Raw genomic sequence first — 18,502 nt, 5'->3', positions numbered from 1 at the left:
GTCTGTGGCGCTGACAATCAGCACTTGAGCAACACGCTTGTGTGTGAATGACTATGTTCTTGAGTAAGGGGCATTGTGGCTGATTTGTTATCATTATGTTGAGAAACAATAGAGGGTGTTGAATATTTTCTATCCTGAGTTGACTCAGGAAATGTGCTGTCAGTTCCAAACTAATAATTAACCTCACAGGGATCTTCTCTTCCAGCCCTTCCCTGCCCAACAGAATAAGAAAACGCTCGGGATCAGACTTTAAAAAGACTCGTGACTCAAGGTCTGAGTGTATTTGGTGGAGTTGATAAGATTACAAAGGCCATTGTGAGGACATTTCCTGTGTGGGGTTTCTTCAGACCAGCGTCCCCATGACGACAATGTCCCCGACTGATGATGTCACAATGGGCCGCAGCCCACAGAGCTCTACATTGTTTCTTTGGTTTCCTCAGAGGATGCAAGCGATGAACTCAGGAAATCTTTTTTTATTTAGAGAAATCTGATTGGTCAAAAGTGTTGCTGCTCTTCACAGCGGCTCTACTGCCAAAGAACATCTAAAAGAGAACACGCTCGAGTGATTGGATAACATTTTTTATGACCTATCTATCGTATCCATCCATCCAAAATATCACCCTTCTGTTGCAATGTTTTATGTGGGTTTGAGGTTGATGTGATGATTGGGGGTTTTGGACTTTTGAGCTGATTTCATAGTCAGATTATAGTTTCCTCTCGCTCGTTAATTCTATTGTACCTGCTGTTTCAGAAGCATTATGTTTTCAGAGAGCGTGTTTGACTTTTGCTCACTGTCTCAGCGTGTTTCACTAACACAATAGAGATGAATAATGAGGGACAGCTTGTGAGTCGACTTTAGAAGACAGGGGTTCAGAATGTGACACTGAAGACTGGAGTAATGATGCTGAAAATTCATCTTTGCATCACAGAAATAAATGTCATTTTACTAAACATTCACATAGCAAGCAGTTATTTTAAATTGTAATAATATTTCACAATGTTATCATTTTTACTGTTTTTTGATCAAATAAATGCAGCCTTGGTGAGCTGAAGAGACATTAAGAAATATTATTAGCTCAACTTGACCTTACATTTCCATCATGATGAATGAACCAGAAGTAAAAATCAGCTGTTGTCTCCTTTTAAACTTTTGACTCATTATTTCACGGGACCAAAAGAAAAATATAATTAAAACAGAATTTCATAAAAAAAAAAAAAAAGTGTTTTATTCCAATGTTTAAAAATGTCTTTTTGCAGTCAAATGAAATAATGAGTCATTATCAAGATTGCTATCCATCATCATATTGGAAATGCAAGGTCAAGTGCATTGTATTCTGGGATATATTAATCAACGCAGCATATGTTGCATACAGTGATTTTGTGTTAGTTCTGTGCACAGCATGCATATTCGTTTCCAGACATAACCACTAGTTTGATTTCATTCATCTCAGCAGGACTTAAAACGTGTCGTGCAGAAGTGGAGGTCTGTCAGCTGGGAGAGAAACGGTGCAGTTTTCCACTGTGGTACAAACACTGGGACTCTCTATGTGACCACAGCGGCTAGAACTCCAGAAACAACCTCACCTGAACCCAACAATAGATTTCACTTCTGAATTTTGAATGTCACTGCATTGGCTTTGCTTTTGAGAGCTAATTTCATGTCAAAACACATGCCACTGAATCAACATCCATGCATTTTGTTGCTAGTGTCTACGCTCATGTTTCTTTTGGTTCCAGAAATAAAAACTAACCAGATTTCAAATGCTTTCTGACATGCATCAAAGGACAAAACACCACCCTGCATCTTATTTGAATGAAATCCAACATGTTTCTTACTAATTTTGAGCTGCCGATTTAAAAAATAGTGTCTGTTTTGCTTGAATAAGTCACGCTTTCTCACAAAATTTTGCATTTGATGGCATTTTTGCTTCTGAAGACCATTTGTAAGGTGAAGAAGTCTTGTATTCTCCCTTAATCAACAGAAAAACAGCACAAACACGATTCCTGTCCTCATCTGAGCCAAAGATTTTTTTCTATTCTCAGCCCATTTTCTCATGGATGACATTATTTAATGCCTGATTTCCACTCAGATTTTAAGTTAAATTATACATTTTGAATACTTTTTGTCATTAAAACCAAAACTTTTGACATTTGACTTTTATTTTTCTAAGTGCATTAAAATTTATATTATATTATATATATATATATATATATATATGATGATTATGATGACGATGATACATGATATACATGAAATATACATGATGAAAAGTTTTTAATGTATCCCTGCTAACAGGAACGTTCTGGCAAATTCTCTCAGTTATGAACAAAAGTTCTTCCAGTAACATTAGTGTAACGTTCACGCAAAGTTCTTTGGTCTCTATAATGTTCTCAAAACATTAACAGAAAAATATTATTTATAGGCTTTTTTTCTTCTTTGTTTTTTTGCCGGAAACATTCTAGTTGGATGTTCAACGATATATTTTCGAATGTTAGTATTGTTTTAGAACGTTCGGAGTTTATTCGAATGTAGCATTCCCATAATGTTTGCAAAACCATAAAATGGAACGTTCGCAGACATTAACGTTTTCATACCTACCTTACAAATTAGGTAATATTAGGCCTTTTGCATAAATCAGCAGAACAACTTGATTTTAAATCAATGCTATTCATTACAACCATAGATATATATAGAATGACATTCTATATATATCTATGATTACAACTTTGCGTAACGTTTGTTGAGAACTCAGCAAGCTCCCAGATGTCCCAGTCACTGAGAGTTTGAGGTAAAGCCCAGCTTTCCTTTGAGTTTTTCTGGTATGAATCAAAATAGAAAGCCAGGAAGAGGAGGAGAACATCTCTTTGAGCTGCGGCCGCAGTATATTAGAAACGCGGTCGGTCTCCGAGGCAGAGAGCAGCACATGAAAGCGATGTGGTTTCCATGTCTTCAACACTACATATCACAAAAAATGCTTGAAAAAAATATGCATATGCTTCGTTTCCTCAAAATGAATGACATTTTGTAGCTAATCCAATTACATTCAGACATTTATTATGTAAATAAAGCGTCCAAATAAAATTTGGAGCCGCTGTTGATCTTGAGCGACACCTTGTGGACATTTGTTACAAATGTGAATTTCACTGTTGACTTTTTTCTTTTCAAGAAACAGAAATTATACTGTATAAATAAAATAAACTATAAATATTATTTTTACAATTATTAAAAAAATGACTTTTCCATCGTTGTCAGACACGCCAATCAGTACTTATTGGAATCACCACTTGATTCAGTTTCCGTAGTGTAGTGGTTATCACGTTCGCCTCACACGCGAAAGGTCCCCGGTTCGAAACCGGGCGGAAACATCGGACAATATTTTTCTGTCCGTTTTTCTGATTTAAGCAGAAAACCCGAAAATAAGAGTCGATAAAATTTGAACACACACGAAACATTACCAAAATGTTTTATATGTCATATAATAGTAGAAAAGCATGTACTTTGTTTTCTGATGATTTTGACCGCGGTCAACAAAAACGAAAAAATTGTCATGATGACTATTATTATAATTTAGTATTATGTTTTATTGATATACTATTGTTATTGTTATCATTATTATTTTAAAATCCTAATCCAAAATCGTTTTTTTTTTTTAAACGACGTCAAGCGGCTGCATCCGGACTACAACTCCCATAATGCACTGCGCCGTCGCGCACTCATGAATATGAACTTCCGGCGTGGATCCGATCCTTTTCCTGCGCTGTAAACTTGAGTAAATCGGCTCTTCTGCCCATCCGACTCAATCTACAGCCATCGATCGGGACCGACCGCCGAGATGACCGAGCAGATGACCGTGAGAGGGACCCTGAAGGGCCACAACGGCTGGGTGACCCAGATCGCCACCACGCCGCAGTTTCCGGACATGATTCTGTCCGCGTCCCGAGGTGACAGATGATACAGTTTATCCCGCGCGGCTACTGCAGCTGTCCGGCGCCGCTATCCCATAATAACACCACGAGAAACAGATCATTTACCATGGGTTTCCGTGGCAGTCCAAGGCACTTTAAGAAATACCATGTTAATGCTGTGATACCATGCTCTTAGTAATAAGTTCAATTTTAATCTAACAAAGAATAAAGTCCCTTCTTCACTAAATGTACAATGTTTTCGGATGATTTTGAACTGCAATCAATGAAGCTTTATTTTTTTAATATTATTAATATAGTTTAATATTTTTTAAACCTTTATATTCAAACTCCTAATTTATATTTAATCCTGGTTTAGTCTAAGGGCCTTTAAGTATTTTTTAAATATTTAAGTCTTTATATAGAGACTATAGTCTTATTCTTGTTATTCATATATGAGTGTAATTATTATTTAATAAATGGCAGCTTTTTTTTGGTTGGCAAAAAAAACAATCTTAATTTTTAATGGAAAGATATTTATATATATATATATATACACACACACACACTATTATTTTAATAATGGCAGCTTCAAAATTCAATCATATGTTGAAAGTTTTATGTTGTTAAATAAAAGTAATTCTTAAATTTTAATAAAAAATATGTACAATTATTTGAATTAGATATATTTTACAACTTTACAAACAAAAATATATAAACACACGCACACACACACACACATATATGCATATATATATATAGTTATTTTAAAAATGTGGCAGCAGAATTCATATGTTGTATATTTTATGTTTTGAAATAAGTATTTTAAAATATTTCTCATTCTTCAATTTACCGAGAAATCAAAAACGGCTATTATTCTATTCAGTTCTTCCTTTACTATTTAATATGAACTATTAACCCCTAGCCAGGTGTCACTTTAAATGCATGTTTTCTGGCATTAGTTAGTTATGAAATGACTTTTAATGACGCTTTTTGAATTTTGAGGGATGTTTTGGTGGATAAAACATGTTAGTCCTGTCTGCACTAACTAGTAGTTTGTCACTTGCTCTACAGTGTGCTCTTGTTTGTGTAGATAAGACCGTCATCATGTGGAAACTCACCCGCGACGAGACCAACTACGGCATTCCTCAGCGAGCCCTGCGTGGACACTCACACTTCGTGAGCGACGTGGTCATCTCTTCGGACGGTCAGTTCGCTCTGTCGGGCTCGTGGGACGGGACCCTGCGTCTGTGGGACCTCACCACGTGAGTGCGGGACGGAGGCTGTGGGAACTCAATTAAAGAGTTATTTAGTATAATTTTGCCAGAAAAAGTTTTAGAATTTATCATATGTGACCCTGGACCACAAAACCAGTCATAAGCGTCAATTTTTTTGATTCATTTTGTTTCAGTTAGTTATGATAGGACAATATTTGACCGAGATGCAACTATTTGAAAATCTGGAATCTGAGGGTGCAAAAAAAATATTGAGAAAATCACCTTTAAAGTTGTTCAAATGAAGTTCTTAGCAGTGCGTATTACTAATAAAAAATGAAGTTTTGATATATTTACAGTAGGGAATGTACAAAATATCTTCATGGAACATGATCTTAATATAATGATTTTTGGCATAAAAGAAAAATGTATAATTTTGGCCCATACAATGTATTTTTAGCTATTGCTACAAATATACCCCAGCGACTTAAGACTGCTTTTGTGCTCCAGGGTCACATATGTTAATGTAAAAGATCTTGTGTAATATAACTTGTTTGTTTGCTGGCTTTTGTTATACTTTTGCCATCTACTACTTAAATGCTGTGGGTTTATGAGCTCAAACTCACTTTGCTCTTCGAATGTCGTTTGTAGAGGAACCACGACCCGTCGGTTTGTGGGCCACACCAAAGACGTGCTGAGCGTGGCCTTCTCCGCTGATAACCGGCAGATCGTGTCCGGCTCTCGGGACAAAACCATCAAGCTGTGGAACACGCTGGGCGTCTGCAAGTACACCATTCAGGTGAGAGCTGGGGTTTGTTGAAAATGAGCTTGTTTTAGCAGTGATATTTAGGCCTGAAGTAATTAAACACATAAATCCTACTGTCAAATGTAAGTTTCTAAATGATCAAAACTTTGCTCTTAAACCTGTCGCACACAATCTACTCCATGCCTTCGGTCGTCTGATTGATATTTTAGATTTTATTTTAGTAAAATGTCTTTAAGTGTGATTGGACAAATGTCCACCTTCAGCTGCTGCTTCACTTATCAAGTAAATGTAAGGATAACTTTCCAGATGAACACGTACTGGGCTGAAGCAGCTCGGCTTTACTTGATTCTCCATCAATCGTTTTTAGAAAAATCAGTGCATCTCAAATCTGATCCTCAGGATCTTTTGAGGAGCGTTTGTTTCCAGAAGCTTTATTTTCACTGTTCCTCAGAGGAGGAATGATCTTCACAAGCCTCCAAAACATCATCTGAGGAGCGTTTATTTCTTCATATCTCAATCAGCATTGCATTGCATTATATCATTTCAATCTCATCTTAACATATTATTGAAGAGTGACTGATATTTATATCATTTTATGCAAATATCTGAAGCATCAGAATTTCATCACACTTTGTCTACTTAAATATCATCTTCACAAATTCAGTTTGGGCCTCTGAATAAAACTGAGCTGTTCTTTGCTCCATATTCTCATTAAATCCTGCTATTCGAGCCATAAAAGCCTGATGGGTCAAATATGATGAACACGCATGCAAACTTTTTATATTTTGTCTAAAGTTTCAATAAATGATTCCAAAGACAGAGTATTATTTGATATGTCAGGCTTTACAGGGTTGTTAGTTGCTGTCTGAGATGTTTGTGTTGTTCCTCAGGACGAGAGTCACACTGAGTGGGTTTCCTGCGTGCGTTTCTCTCCCAACAGCAGTAACCCCATCATCGTCTCCTGCGGCTGGGACAAGATGGTCAAGGTGAGAGCTGAGTGGATTTTAAAGGCTTTTTCTCTTGCTTTGTTCTGAAACCATGACTTAAATTGTTACAATGTTGCGTTTTCTTCTTGGTAACATTTCAAAGTGTTCCAAAATGTATGTATTCAAGTCACATGAGTAAACTGTCCTCTGATTGGTCAGAATGCAGCTAGTGTTTAGGTTCTGAAATCAAGCTAGATTGACAGGACAGCTCTGTGGACACACATATACATGCAGTTTAGTTTTTTTTCCCAGCCTTTAAATCAACATGTTTTCATAGGTTCTTGAGGAACGCAAGCATGGACAGTCTTTTCACTCGTAGTGTTTCGTCTCGTTCAGGTGTGGAATCTGGCCAACTGTAAGCTGAAGACCAATCACATCGGACACACCGGGTTCCTGAACACCGTCACCGTCTCCCCTGATGGATCCCTCTGTGCCTCTGGTGGAAAGGTCGGTTTCACTGTTTTAGGGTCAATATCTGAACCTAGGATGCATTTCTCGCAAAAAATCATATAGACCAGGGCCCGTATTCACAAGACATTTTATCACACCACTAAGAGTTCTCCTAAATAACATTAAAAGATTTTTCTCTTAAAACCTATTCACAAAGCTGCTGAGACAAATTTTTACTAAGGAATAGAGAGAAGTCTTAAACTCAGAGTAAGGGGGCGGGGTTGAGCTCGTTGCTATGGATGATGTCAGCATGCTTAGTAACTAAGAACTAAGTGATTGGCTGATAGTCTCTGTCAGAGATTTATTCATAGAAATATTGTAGAGTGCAATATTATGTTGCAAATAAATGTTTAAAAATAATAATGTTAATTGCCACATTCAAATAAAGATTTTAAAATGCAGACTAAGTGTCACTAATTAAAGAAGTATATGTTCAGCTAATTGTCAGCCTCTTACATGTGTGCTTCTCAAACAATTAGTGAATATGCATCTATTAACTTAGTAGAATAATCATGGCTGATAGTAAGACATGTTAACGTAAAAGAAAACCAAACTGGACACAAGAACAGCGGTTACTTCTTGCCCAGCTGGTTAATGAAAACAAGGATGTAATCAAAGGGAAATTTGGAGTTGGGATAACCTCCAAAACCAAACCTTTTTAAAATCTCATTGTCAAATGTTTCTAAAATGTTTACGTTTAGAGGCATGTAGCCTGCAACAGCTATTTTAGGATAGTTTGTGGCTAAAACGCTTTGTAAAATACTCTTAGGAGTCCTAAATTTAGGACTGACGTTTAAAATGTAAGATTTTCTCCTAAATCGGCAAGTTATGATCTACTTTTAGCCTTAAGATGTTTTGTGAATACGGGCCCAGGTTTTCAAGCTGGGGCCTGCAAGTGAGTACTATGGAGTCAATGAAAATATTTCATTTAAAAATTAACTAAAATAATTGTATATATATATTAGAAGTGCTGTCAAATGATTAATCGCATCCTAAATAAGTCTTTCTTTACATAACACGTGTGTACTGTTTATTTATTATGTATATAAATACAAACACATGCATGTATATATTTAAGAAAAATGCTGTTTATATATTAAATATATTTATATATCATATAATTTATATGAATATAAATATAAATATTTCCATATAAATATGTGTAAATATTTTCAAAATATATACTGTACGTGTGTGTCTTTATATATACATAATAAATATACACAGTGCACACATATTATGTAAACAAACTGTTATTATGGATGCGATTAAGCGCCATTAATCGTTTGACAGCACTAATATATATTATATAATTGAAATTGATTTATTTATAAACTAAGCTAATTTATAAAACTAAATTATAACTACAACTTACAAAAAACAATACAGAAGTATATAAAAAAGAAAAAAAAATGGCACAAACGACAAATGATAAAAAATTTAAATAAAAAAAAGATAATATAAAACACATTCAAATCATATTTGTAAAACTATAATATAATCTAATTCAAAATGTTAACAAAAGTTATAATGGTATATCAATAATACTAATATAATACTGATCTGTGGCATCTAAAAGTTTGAATAGTGATAAAGGACAGAAGCAGTTCAACTTCATCTAGGCCAATGACTGATATTGAATTTTTGCATTATTTCCTGCAGTTCTGTGTCCTCGTTATGCTAGATGACTTCACCGTTAGGATGGTGGTTTGACGTTCTCTGTGTGTCTGTGTTCAGGACGGACAGGCCATGCTCTGGGATCTGAACGAAGGCAAGCATCTGTACACGCTGGACGGCGGTGATGTCATCAACGCGCTCAGCTTCAGTCCCAACAGATACTGGCTGTGTGCCGCCACAGGACCGAGCATCAAGATCTGGGTACCATCAGCTCTCTGTCCTAAACACACCATTTATGACTGGATTTACGCATTTATCTCGGCTGTAGGGTGTCTGTTTGATCATGCTCTGTATAATGTTTCAATTATATATGTAGATTGTGAACTTTGTCATACTGGACGTTCAGCTAGTATTTGGATTTTTCATATCTGCATTATGCATGGAAAAACTCATATTGGTCAGCATTGAAAATCATTGCAAATACATTTTAAATTTAAAATTGCCAAAGGTGGCATAAGAGTTGGTGAGTTCAATTCTTTTTGGTGAAATTATTTGTTGTAAATCAATTGTTTTTGACTAGTGATTTCAACATTGAAAATCATTACATTACATTTTAAATAAACAAAGATGGCATTAAATCTGGTAAGTTTCATTTATAACCATGAATTGATTCAAACTGTCTTAAAAGAAAAGAAAGACTAATTTAATGATTCATTTGTCAGCACTTAAAATAGTTGTTTTTGTCTGGTGATTTCAGTGAATCAATATTTTACAATCATTTTCAGTGGTGATTAATTGAAATCACAAGACAAAATTGACATTTGTTGAAGTGCTGAATAAATAAATCATTCAACTGTCAGTTTGAACCCATTCACCTAAATTAATTGAATTGTGTTCATTTTAAATTTAGCTTGTATTGCAATGATTTTTAATCTAAGTTGGAATTAGAGCTGCTGAGTTAAACTGACTTACGTGGATCATTTCAAACCGTCAGCTGACTCTGATTAATTTGTCTCACCACTTAATGACGTTTATTATCCTATATCAAAGTTATTTTATTTTTAATACAAATTCTGAAATATAATACACTAAAGGCCCCGATATGCTTCAAACGAAATCAAACAACGAACTGATATTGCATAATTTCGAACAAAATCAGGCCAAAACGAAGTTTGTTTTGAGGTCGTTTTGGCAGTTCGACCAAACAGCTCACCAAAGCAAACTTTCTGGGGGAGTTCGTTTTGACTCCTAAACACCTTCGAGCTACCATTGGTCTGTGGCGATTACGCAATCGGTGGGTGTGTTCTGGAGCTCCACCCTCTTTGTGTGTTTGTTTTTTTTTAGTTCGTATCTCATTGAGCGGAGGTCAGGCAGGAGAACAACATCTCCAAGTCACTAGCAACATAAATGCACTGTGCCGAATAGCTGAACTGCCACTAATATATCCGCACCTGTACGATCACTCGCGGTATAAGATATAAGGTAGCAAATACCAAATACATGTTTCAAATAAATGCTGCTGTTGTTCTTTCAATAAGCAAATTTAAAAGATATACAATAAATGAAATGCCAAAAGAACATGAAATAATAAACCTTTGTTTTTATCAAATCATGACACCACATAAAATATAAAAAGGTGTAATTTATACAGTTTAATCAAATAAATGAACACTAATAAAAGAAAGCAACCAACAGGTTTGTGTTATTGAGATGACGCCAATATTTTTTTTCCACATCATGCTAAAGTTTTCAGACTATGAGCCATTCACACTTAAAGGACTGATTATGGAAATGGCCTGGTTCTTTTGTTTTGCAAACATGATACTTGACTCTGAACTGCAGCTAATCATTATTCTTTTGTCTATAATATCCTGACCAGTGGTATCTGTGTCACGCCTAGATACACTTCATCATTGCATCGTTGTTGTGTTTAGGGTCGCCTCCAGCAGCGCGGGGGTGTTGGACTGTTCGAAAACAGTATACCGTCGCTCAGCCTTTTCGAACGTCTTTTTCCCCCCAAATGAACGAAAACAAGCTTTAATTGAAGTATATCTGGGCCTTGATCATTTAGTGAATAACTGTGGAAACACTGATTTTGAACTCGTTATTTACTTGCATTTTGAATCTATTTGAATGAATATGAATATTTGGCTTTCGGAGGGTTTGCTTTGGTGTTCATTTGCACCCCAGTCGCTCTTCTCTCTCATTACTGTCGTGTCTCTCTGTCTCTCCACAGGATCTGGAGGGAAAGATCATCGTTGATGAGCTCAGACAGGAAGTCATCACCACTAACAGCAAGGCTGAGCCGCCCCAGTGCACGTCTCTGGCCTGGTCTGCTGATGGACAGGTGAGAGCTTCCCGCGGGCCACAGTCACCTGTGTGTGTGTGAGATGAGCTTATTCTGCAGATAATCAGTGTCAATTTGGATGCTGGACCTCTGGGTGATCGGTGGCATTGTGTGCCATGTATAATCTTAGATATAAAGCAATTGGACAAACAAAGAGTTGTATTAATTACACATTTTATTTTTTTCTCAGACTCTCTTTGCTGGATACACAGACAACCTGATCAGAGTTTGGCAGGTGACCATCGGAACCCGATAAAGATGTACATTTCCAAGAACAGAATGCAAAATATGGAAAATTGAATAATAAAAGATAATAAAATTAAACTGATTTTGTCCTTGTTAGTATTTTTCTCTTGTATTGATGCCAATTTGTACAATATCAATTCACCATACAGTTATTCTTTAATAAAAATCTACCCTATGTTAATTTACGTTATATTACTCATGATTTAATATCACAATCTATTTGATGTATATACAGTATATGAGGTTTTGCATCAGTTTGGGTCAGTTAGGTAGAAAGAAAAAGCTGGATTCTGTGAATCCTGGAGCAATTATTTATCAGTTTGTGTGTAAATGAGCAAAGCTTTGACACATTTATATACCTGCTGTCTGATTATGTTTCATAAAATATTGCTGATTTTGAGTTGAATATGATTTGTTTTTGTTTAGTACTACAGTAGTTCACCCTCAATTTGGAGTGTTTTGTTATAATTACATAATGTACTTTTCACTTGGGAAGCTGAAATAGTTTTATATCATGCATGTAAATAAAAATGTATATCATGCATAGGATGAATCATGAAAATGTTTGTTAATATGCGTTTATATTATATCCAGGATTAAGCAATAACTGGTGTTGGTCAGAAATTTGGGTGGTATTTATGTTATAGTAATGATGTCCCCAAAAAACAAGACAGTAATCCAGAAAAAGGCCTAAATTAATGAAAATTGTCTAAAGGTCACGCAATATTCGCAAATGAATGTAATGTGTTGCTGTTATCCTCAGCTCTGCTATAATTTCCTCTGAATGCAGTCTCATTGGGAAGCATTACACGTTTTATTTTTTTTAAGCATTATTGGATATCATGTTTTATACACGCATGTATTCGTTTTGTTTATTAGCACACCTTCACCATCGTGTTTTATAGTGCACGCGCTCTAGAACATCTCATGCTAAACCGCTCGAGCGTACAACAGAAAAGAAGTGCGCAGGAGGAAACCATAGTGGGCGGTGCTTCACCATCTCTGACCAATCAAAGAACGCTATCATTGCCTGGTCAAACAGTGTCGTCCAATCACAGCTTGTTTTATTCCACCGGACTCCTCTGGTACTATAAAGGTGGCCACGAGTTGCTACTGTAAGCGAGAGTCCATCTTGGAAAGCGGCTTTTCAGCGCCAGTATTTTACAGTAAGCCGGTTAATTTGAATTTAATTCGCGTGGTTAGTTGTGTTGGGCTAGTTTATGTTTTACGAGAATACCTGTAAGACACCGATTTAGACGAAAAAGCCTGTTTTATGCGTTCGGCGTAGCTGAAAGAATGCAAACGCGATCGCTTAGCTAGTTTAGCATCGCATGCTACCTTAGCTTTTTTTACGCGGCATGAATGATTTTTGTTTGTTTTAAGGCACATGCGTTTTATACTTTACGAGCATACTTTTGAGCCTGATTTGGTTTAATTGTTGTGCTTGCAGCACGCTAAGACTGAAATTGAGCGTTTGCGTTGAATCCAATGGCGTAACCATGCCGTTACTCTATTATTCTCCCATCAACCGTAGTATCTCGCATTGTGAAACTAAATCAAATCACTTCTGATCCAAAGGTGACCTAAAGCTACTAAAATGGCCGACGCAGAGCATCAGTTCATGGAGACCTCTGAGAACGGGAATGAGGAGAGTCTGGACGGAGCAGAGCTCGCGGAGGAGGAGAACGGAGGACAGATCGACGCCAGCAAGGGCGAGGAAGATGCCGGGTGAGCGCTTTATTACGTTTATTTCTGTTTTAAGGCGTCTCTGTTGGCGCCGTGTCTTTGTTAATAGAGGGGGGTGGGGTGGGTTTCTGGTTCGGTTCTTCTGTCCGGTGATTGTGCTGTTTGGGGTTGAATGTTTGATCTGCCGATACACGACATTAACTGACCTTACAGCGGTGAAATCGCAAACACGCCGCCTGAAGTCGCTTCATTAAACCCAACAATGGAAGCCCTTTTCATCCGCATGGTAATTTGCTTTAACATTAGCCGATAGACTGTTTATGGTTGCTAAGCTACTGGATCTTAATATAGCTGAGGTAGACCCGAGCTCGTCCAATCAGGTTTTAGAATTTTGCCTATAGCGCGCAATAGTCCCCGCCCACATTTCAACTGGTTCAAGATCATTTTTGTCCATTTATTTTTCCATAGGGATTTTTGAATAGTCTTACAGGCAATAAATCATACTAACCAGCTTTGAATTGTAAATAAAATTAAATGTATGTCTATTTGGCAGCTTTAATGGTGGGGAGAACTGCAATCGGGTAACTTGTTATAAGTTAAAAAGGAGTAGGAAAATATAAAATTGACGTAATGAAGGTTATTCTTGTTTATATAGTCAAGCCTTATTGCAAAATGTGAGTATTTACTTCTGATTTTCTGTTTGGTAGGCATCTCTGCAGAATCATGGGTAATGTAGTTATTCTACTGGGAATTCTTTGACTGCTCAATGAAATAAGTTGAAATGTGTGCTGATGGCTTTAATGAAAGCATATCACTGATTACCAACCTTGTGGGTCTGTTTGTAACAGTTTATAAGCAATTTATTCCATTATGGAGAAAGTGATTGGATTTTTTCATGTGTTTTTTTTTTTATATATTTTTTTTTTTTTATAAAATGGTACAGCACTTTTGTTTAAGGTCCTATTAAAAACAATTGACTTCAAATTCAACTGTTGCAGTCTTGGTCTGTGATTGTTGTGAGATTGCTTTTAGTTAGTGGTTTAATACAGGCTATCATCAACTTGTTTTATTCTTTTGTGCAGTAAAATGTTTGTTGGAGGACTCAGCTGGGACACCAGTAAGAACGACCTAAAGGACTACTTCTCAAAGTTCGGCGAGGTGACGGACTGCACCATTAAGATGGATTCAAACACCGGCCGGTCACGAGGGTTTGGGTTCATCTTGTTCAAAGATGCAGAAAGTGTGGACAAGGTACGTATGCTTTCACTTCCCTTCAATCCAAACGCTTGCTTGGTGGCAGACGTTCACGTCTCTTCTTTTGAAAGGTGCTAGAGCAAAAGGAACACCGGCTAGACGGCCGACAGATCGATCCCAAGAGAGCCATGGCCATAAAGAAAGAGCCCGTTAAGAAGATCTTCGTCGGTGGCCTTAACCCTGAAACCACAGAAGAGAAGATCCGTGAATACTTCGGGGCTTTCGGAGAGGTTTTTTTTTTTTTTTTTTTTTTAATCCATTGAGCATTAAACATTTGTTTTTGTCTTCTGATTTTTATTAATGCTGTAACTATGATGCTTGCAGATCGAAACGATTGAACTTCCAACGGATCCAAAGACGAGCAAAAGGAGGGGCTTCGTTTTCATCACGTTCAAGGATGAATCTGCCGTCAAAAAGATCCTGGAGAAGAAATACCATAACGTTTGTGGGAGCAAGGTAACGAATGACCTTGTATGTGCTTTTCTTCAATATTTTTGCAATAGAAACGTAGTTATGGTGGGTTGGTTTGTGGGTTAAAGTTAGTGTGGTGTGTGTATGTATATATTATGGCAGCTTGTTTTTGCCATGGGATTTAAAATCGCTGCATCACAAGTTCTGACCTTTCTTCAGAATTGCAAGATATAAATGCAGAATTATGAAGGAAAAGTCAGTTGTTGGCGATGCAGTTACCTATAATCTTGTGGTGGGGGGGGCATGTTGCAACTGAGGGGGGGTTGTTGTTGGTTGTTTTTGTTGTTGTTCACCTTCCCTCAATTGCAGGATAGGACGGAAAATAAACTCGATTGCCAGGAGAAAGTCCAAACTATAAAATCATAATTGATTAATTTACAAATTTTTACTATTCAGCTATAAATATTTATCTGCCCTAAATTGAAAATGAGTTATGGAGTCATTACATTTATAATTGTGTTTTTTTTTTTGTTTTTTAAGCCTGTTAAACTTTGGCCTTGCTCTCATCTGTTTGTCAATGATTTGATTTCAGTGCGAGATAAAAATCGCCCAGCCCAAGGAAATCTACCAGCAGCAGCAGTATGGTGCCCGCGGAGGCTTCGGAGGTCGCGGCAGGGGTCGCGGGGGTAAGCGGCACGCTTTAGTTACTTATTACATGATTATAAACCCCAGTCTCAGTCACTGACCTAATGGCGTCCATTTCCTCAGGCCCAGGCCAGAACTGGAACCAGGGCTATAACAGCTACTGGAACCAGGGCTACGGGGACCAAGGCTACGGCTACGGTGGCCAGCAGGGCTATGGTGGTTACGGAGGCTATGGCAACTACGACTATTCCTCTGGCTACTATGGTTATGGTGGTGGTTATGACTACAGTAAGTCGACAGCTTCCAGACACTCTTATGATCGTCCTGGTATCACTTCCATGATCACTCATTCTCACTTTTTATTTTCTCCAGACCAGGGCGGTGCAAGCTATGGGAAAACACCAAGACGCGGAGGCCACCAGAGTTACAAGCCATACTGATCATGCAGAATAGGTAGTGTGTGACTATCAATGGATAAACGTGTTTGTTTCCTTATTCTTGCTTTCTTGGGGTTAAGAAACGCTACTTGGTGTCAGTGCAGTCAAATCAATATTTATCAAATGAGAACAGGACTTGAGCTTGATGAGACTTTTATTCAGAGCAGATTTCTGAAAGTTTTATAGCCTTTTTTCAAGCTTTTACTAATTAAAGCTTTAAATTGTAGTAGAAAGTTTTAAATTCATATTCTTGGCATGAAATGTGGTATGCATTGCCAAGAGTTTTTGTAACGTTTTGATTTGTTTTACAAATCCTTCTAAAAGATTTAAATGAACAATTGACCGAATGTCAGTTAATGTTTAATGCGTGCAAAACTGCTTTGCATTTGTCTTTCTGAACGTTTTCCAACCTGCCACTGACCATGTCTGTCTGTTTCTCATCAGGACTAAAGTATTCCCAAAAACCAGGAGTCTGACCGTGACGACGACAGCAGTTCACACACCTGCGGGCTCTTTCCTTTTACCGGATGAGATCATGACCCATTTGTACAGAACGGATGAATCGGGGAAGCAATGTCACACTTCCACATTTTTTATTTTTATTTTATTTTCCTTTTGTCCACATTTCCAGAGATGGAAGTGTTATTTTTACTGTACTTTTTGGTACCTTTTTTGAATAATGTATTGTATGGTTGTATTTTACATGTCTACTGGATTTGCCACATGAGGTTCGGGAGCTGCCAGAGCTTTTGAAATAAAACAATTTTGAGTAAATTTTTCTCAATGTTTCCAGATGCTTGTTCTGCTTCCTGTTGTTGCGGAGCGTAGGAGAGCCTTTTAAAACACCAGAGTCCCGCGAATGTCAGCGTTTTGGGTAATGCATCTAATAGTGACTAGAAATTTCTACTTCTGTTGCTTTGATTTTTAAACTTTCTTTTTTTTTTTTTTTTTTTTTTTTTTTTTTTTTGCTTTCTCCGTTATAATGCTTAAGTTGAATCTTTGTCAATTAGGATATTTGCTAGCGACCAGCAATGTTGCTCATTCCTATAGTGTTTTTGGTAGAAATAAATGATTTGTAAGTTTTTGGAAGTGTTCTTGTTTACTGGCTAATGTTAACGTGTCAATCTTAATGGTTTAAATGGTGACTTTTGCTGTGACCAATTTTAAGTTGAGTTATTACGGTGATTTTGGGAAAACTCCTTTGACTTCAAAACTCAAAGCTTTGCATTAACTACTTTATAGTAAACGACAGATTCTTATATTGTTTGAAGGTCTTAACTTTACACTTGTGCACGAAAACAATCTTTTTCCAAAAGTAAGTGTAAGCTATAGGTTCTTTGACTTATTAGCTGCTTCAAGGGAATAACATGCAAAATACAGTATAACTGCAACAAACTAATTTGATTTTAAAGTGGTATAATAGCAGTTTGCAATACAAACAGGGTTTCATACTGCTATAAGATTTCTTGCCCTTTCGCAATTTTAAGGCCTTATTCTTAAATCTGAGCTGAAAGTCTTAAATTCATAAAGTCCTGGTATGTTGCATAAACTGCAAAAAAATTACTGTTTTTATCTTTAGTTCAAATATAATACTTTTACTTGATGAACATAGAGGAGTAGTCTTGTTTTCCAAGAAGTTTATGCTTGAGACAAAAGCTAATGTCAATGGAATATAAAAACTTTTTTTTTTTTTTTTTTTTTTAGTTGATTTCTGACCCAGTTGGCTGATATTTGTTGTTTTAATCATAAGCTTTATTTTAACTTTTTCTTTCAGAAAACAAGACTTTTCTTATTTTTATTCTCAAATAAACAAATCTTTTGCTGACATTTGCACTGGAAAAAACGACATAATATAGCATGTCAGCTGTTTGAAAGAGTAATTTTCAACTTATGTTTTTAGTGTACTATTCCGTATTTAGTACATAGTAAGAGTTTCCATTCTTTACAGTCAGAATCGTTTGAGCGAATCGATTCATTTGAGTTATCGACTTCCAAGAAGTCTACATTTTACGTGTTATTTATTCACGTTTAATATTTAAATACTGCTGTTAATGACTGTTTTCGGTTACATCAAATGTTGCGTTGTACACCATGCACATCAGTTTTAATCTTAAAGCTTGTACGGGTGAAATGTGACTCAGTTCGCTCGAATCATCTAAAGAATCGGTTCAAGTGAATGATTCAGTTTGGCATTGGATTCAGGTGACTTGTGGGGAAAGTAAACACGCGGTTGAGTTGCAAGAAGAGAAATAAAAATATGGATTACAAAATAAGCAGAAAGTTTATGGATGGAGCCCAGAGGGGGTTTAGGATGTGTGTGACTCAATTTTGCCAAAGAAAGGTGAGACGAACGAACCATATTAGCAGGTGAGCTAAAATAATGCACAGATGAAGGGAAAATACAGTTCAGAATCACGTGTTCAATACACTGTCGTAATAAAATAATTGCGATATTCATTAAAAAGTCAATTAACTAGCATAGAACTGATTTATATACGTTTGTTTACCTGAAACGAGCTCAACAAGGACGTAATGTTTCG

The 18,502-nt window shown here is 36.6% G+C and overlaps 2 protein-coding genes across 3 annotated transcripts; both read left to right on the top strand.

The window, feature by feature from the left end:
• Positions 1-3,697: 3,697 nt before the first annotated feature.
• On the top strand, positions 3,698-11,607 carry LOC306862510 (small ribosomal subunit protein RACK1-like). The gene is made up of 8 exons (XM_079405342.1): positions 3,698-3,942; positions 4,997-5,168; positions 5,769-5,916; positions 6,774-6,869; positions 7,206-7,316; positions 9,057-9,197; positions 11,173-11,283; positions 11,474-11,607. Exons 1-8 carry the CDS (start codon positions 3,834-3,836, stop codon positions 11,537-11,539), a joined length of 954 nt encoding a protein of 317 aa, XP_079261468.1. The 5' UTR covers positions 3,698-3,833; the 3' UTR covers positions 11,540-11,607.
• Positions 11,608-12,430: 823 nt separating this feature from the next.
• On the top strand, positions 12,431-17,049 carry hnrnpabb (heterogeneous nuclear ribonucleoprotein A/Bb). 2 transcript variants are annotated; one of them, XM_079405577.1, is made up of 9 exons: positions 12,431-12,695; positions 13,108-13,257; positions 14,298-14,466; positions 14,541-14,699; positions 14,794-14,925; positions 15,473-15,566; positions 15,649-15,813; positions 15,898-15,978; positions 16,407-17,049. In XM_079405577.1, exons 2-8 carry the CDS (start codon positions 13,127-13,129, stop codon positions 15,963-15,965), a joined length of 918 nt encoding a protein of 305 aa, XP_079261703.1. In that variant the 5' UTR covers positions 12,431-12,695; positions 13,108-13,126; the 3' UTR covers positions 15,966-15,978; positions 16,407-17,049. The 2 variants fall into 2 exon arrangements, with proteins under 2 accessions (XP_079261703.1, XP_079261702.1); XM_079405576.1 differs by having other exon boundaries at positions 12,477-12,695; positions 14,794-14,940.
• The last annotated feature ends 1,453 nt before the right edge of the window (positions 17,050-18,502 follow it).

The sequence above is a fragment of the Barbus barbus genome (assembly GCF_936440315.1).
Source record: "Barbus barbus genome assembly, chromosome: 43".
NCBI lineage: Eukaryota > Metazoa > Chordata > Actinopteri > Cypriniformes > Cyprinidae > Barbus > Barbus barbus.
Note: the sequence above shows the minus strand (reverse complement) of the source record. Positions and strands in the feature narration are given on the sequence as shown.

Bases quoted from the DNA above. Each gene is read 5' to 3' on its own strand.
- LOC306862510 (XM_079405342.1), top strand. From the start codon at position 3,834: ATGACCGAGCAGATGACCGTGAGAGGGACCCTGAAGGGCCACAACGGC. The intron at 3,943-4,996 runs GTGACAGATGAT...TTGTTTGTGTAG, and splicing joins GATTCTGTCCGCGTCCCGAG to ATAAGACCGTCATCATGTGG. The intron at 11,284-11,473 runs GTGAGAGCTTCC...TTTTTTTCTCAG, and splicing joins CCTGGTCTGCTGATGGACAG to ACTCTCTTTGCTGGATACAC.
- hnrnpabb (XM_079405576.1), top strand. From the start codon at position 13,127: ATGGCCGACGCAGAGCATCAGTTCATGGAGACCTCTGAGAACGGGAAT. The intron at 14,941-15,472 runs GTATGTGCTTTT...ATTTGATTTCAG, and splicing joins GCAAGGTAACGAATGACCTT to TGCGAGATAAAAATCGCCCA. The intron at 15,567-15,648 runs GTAAGCGGCACG...CCATTTCCTCAG, and splicing joins TCGCGGCAGGGGTCGCGGGG to GCCCAGGCCAGAACTGGAAC.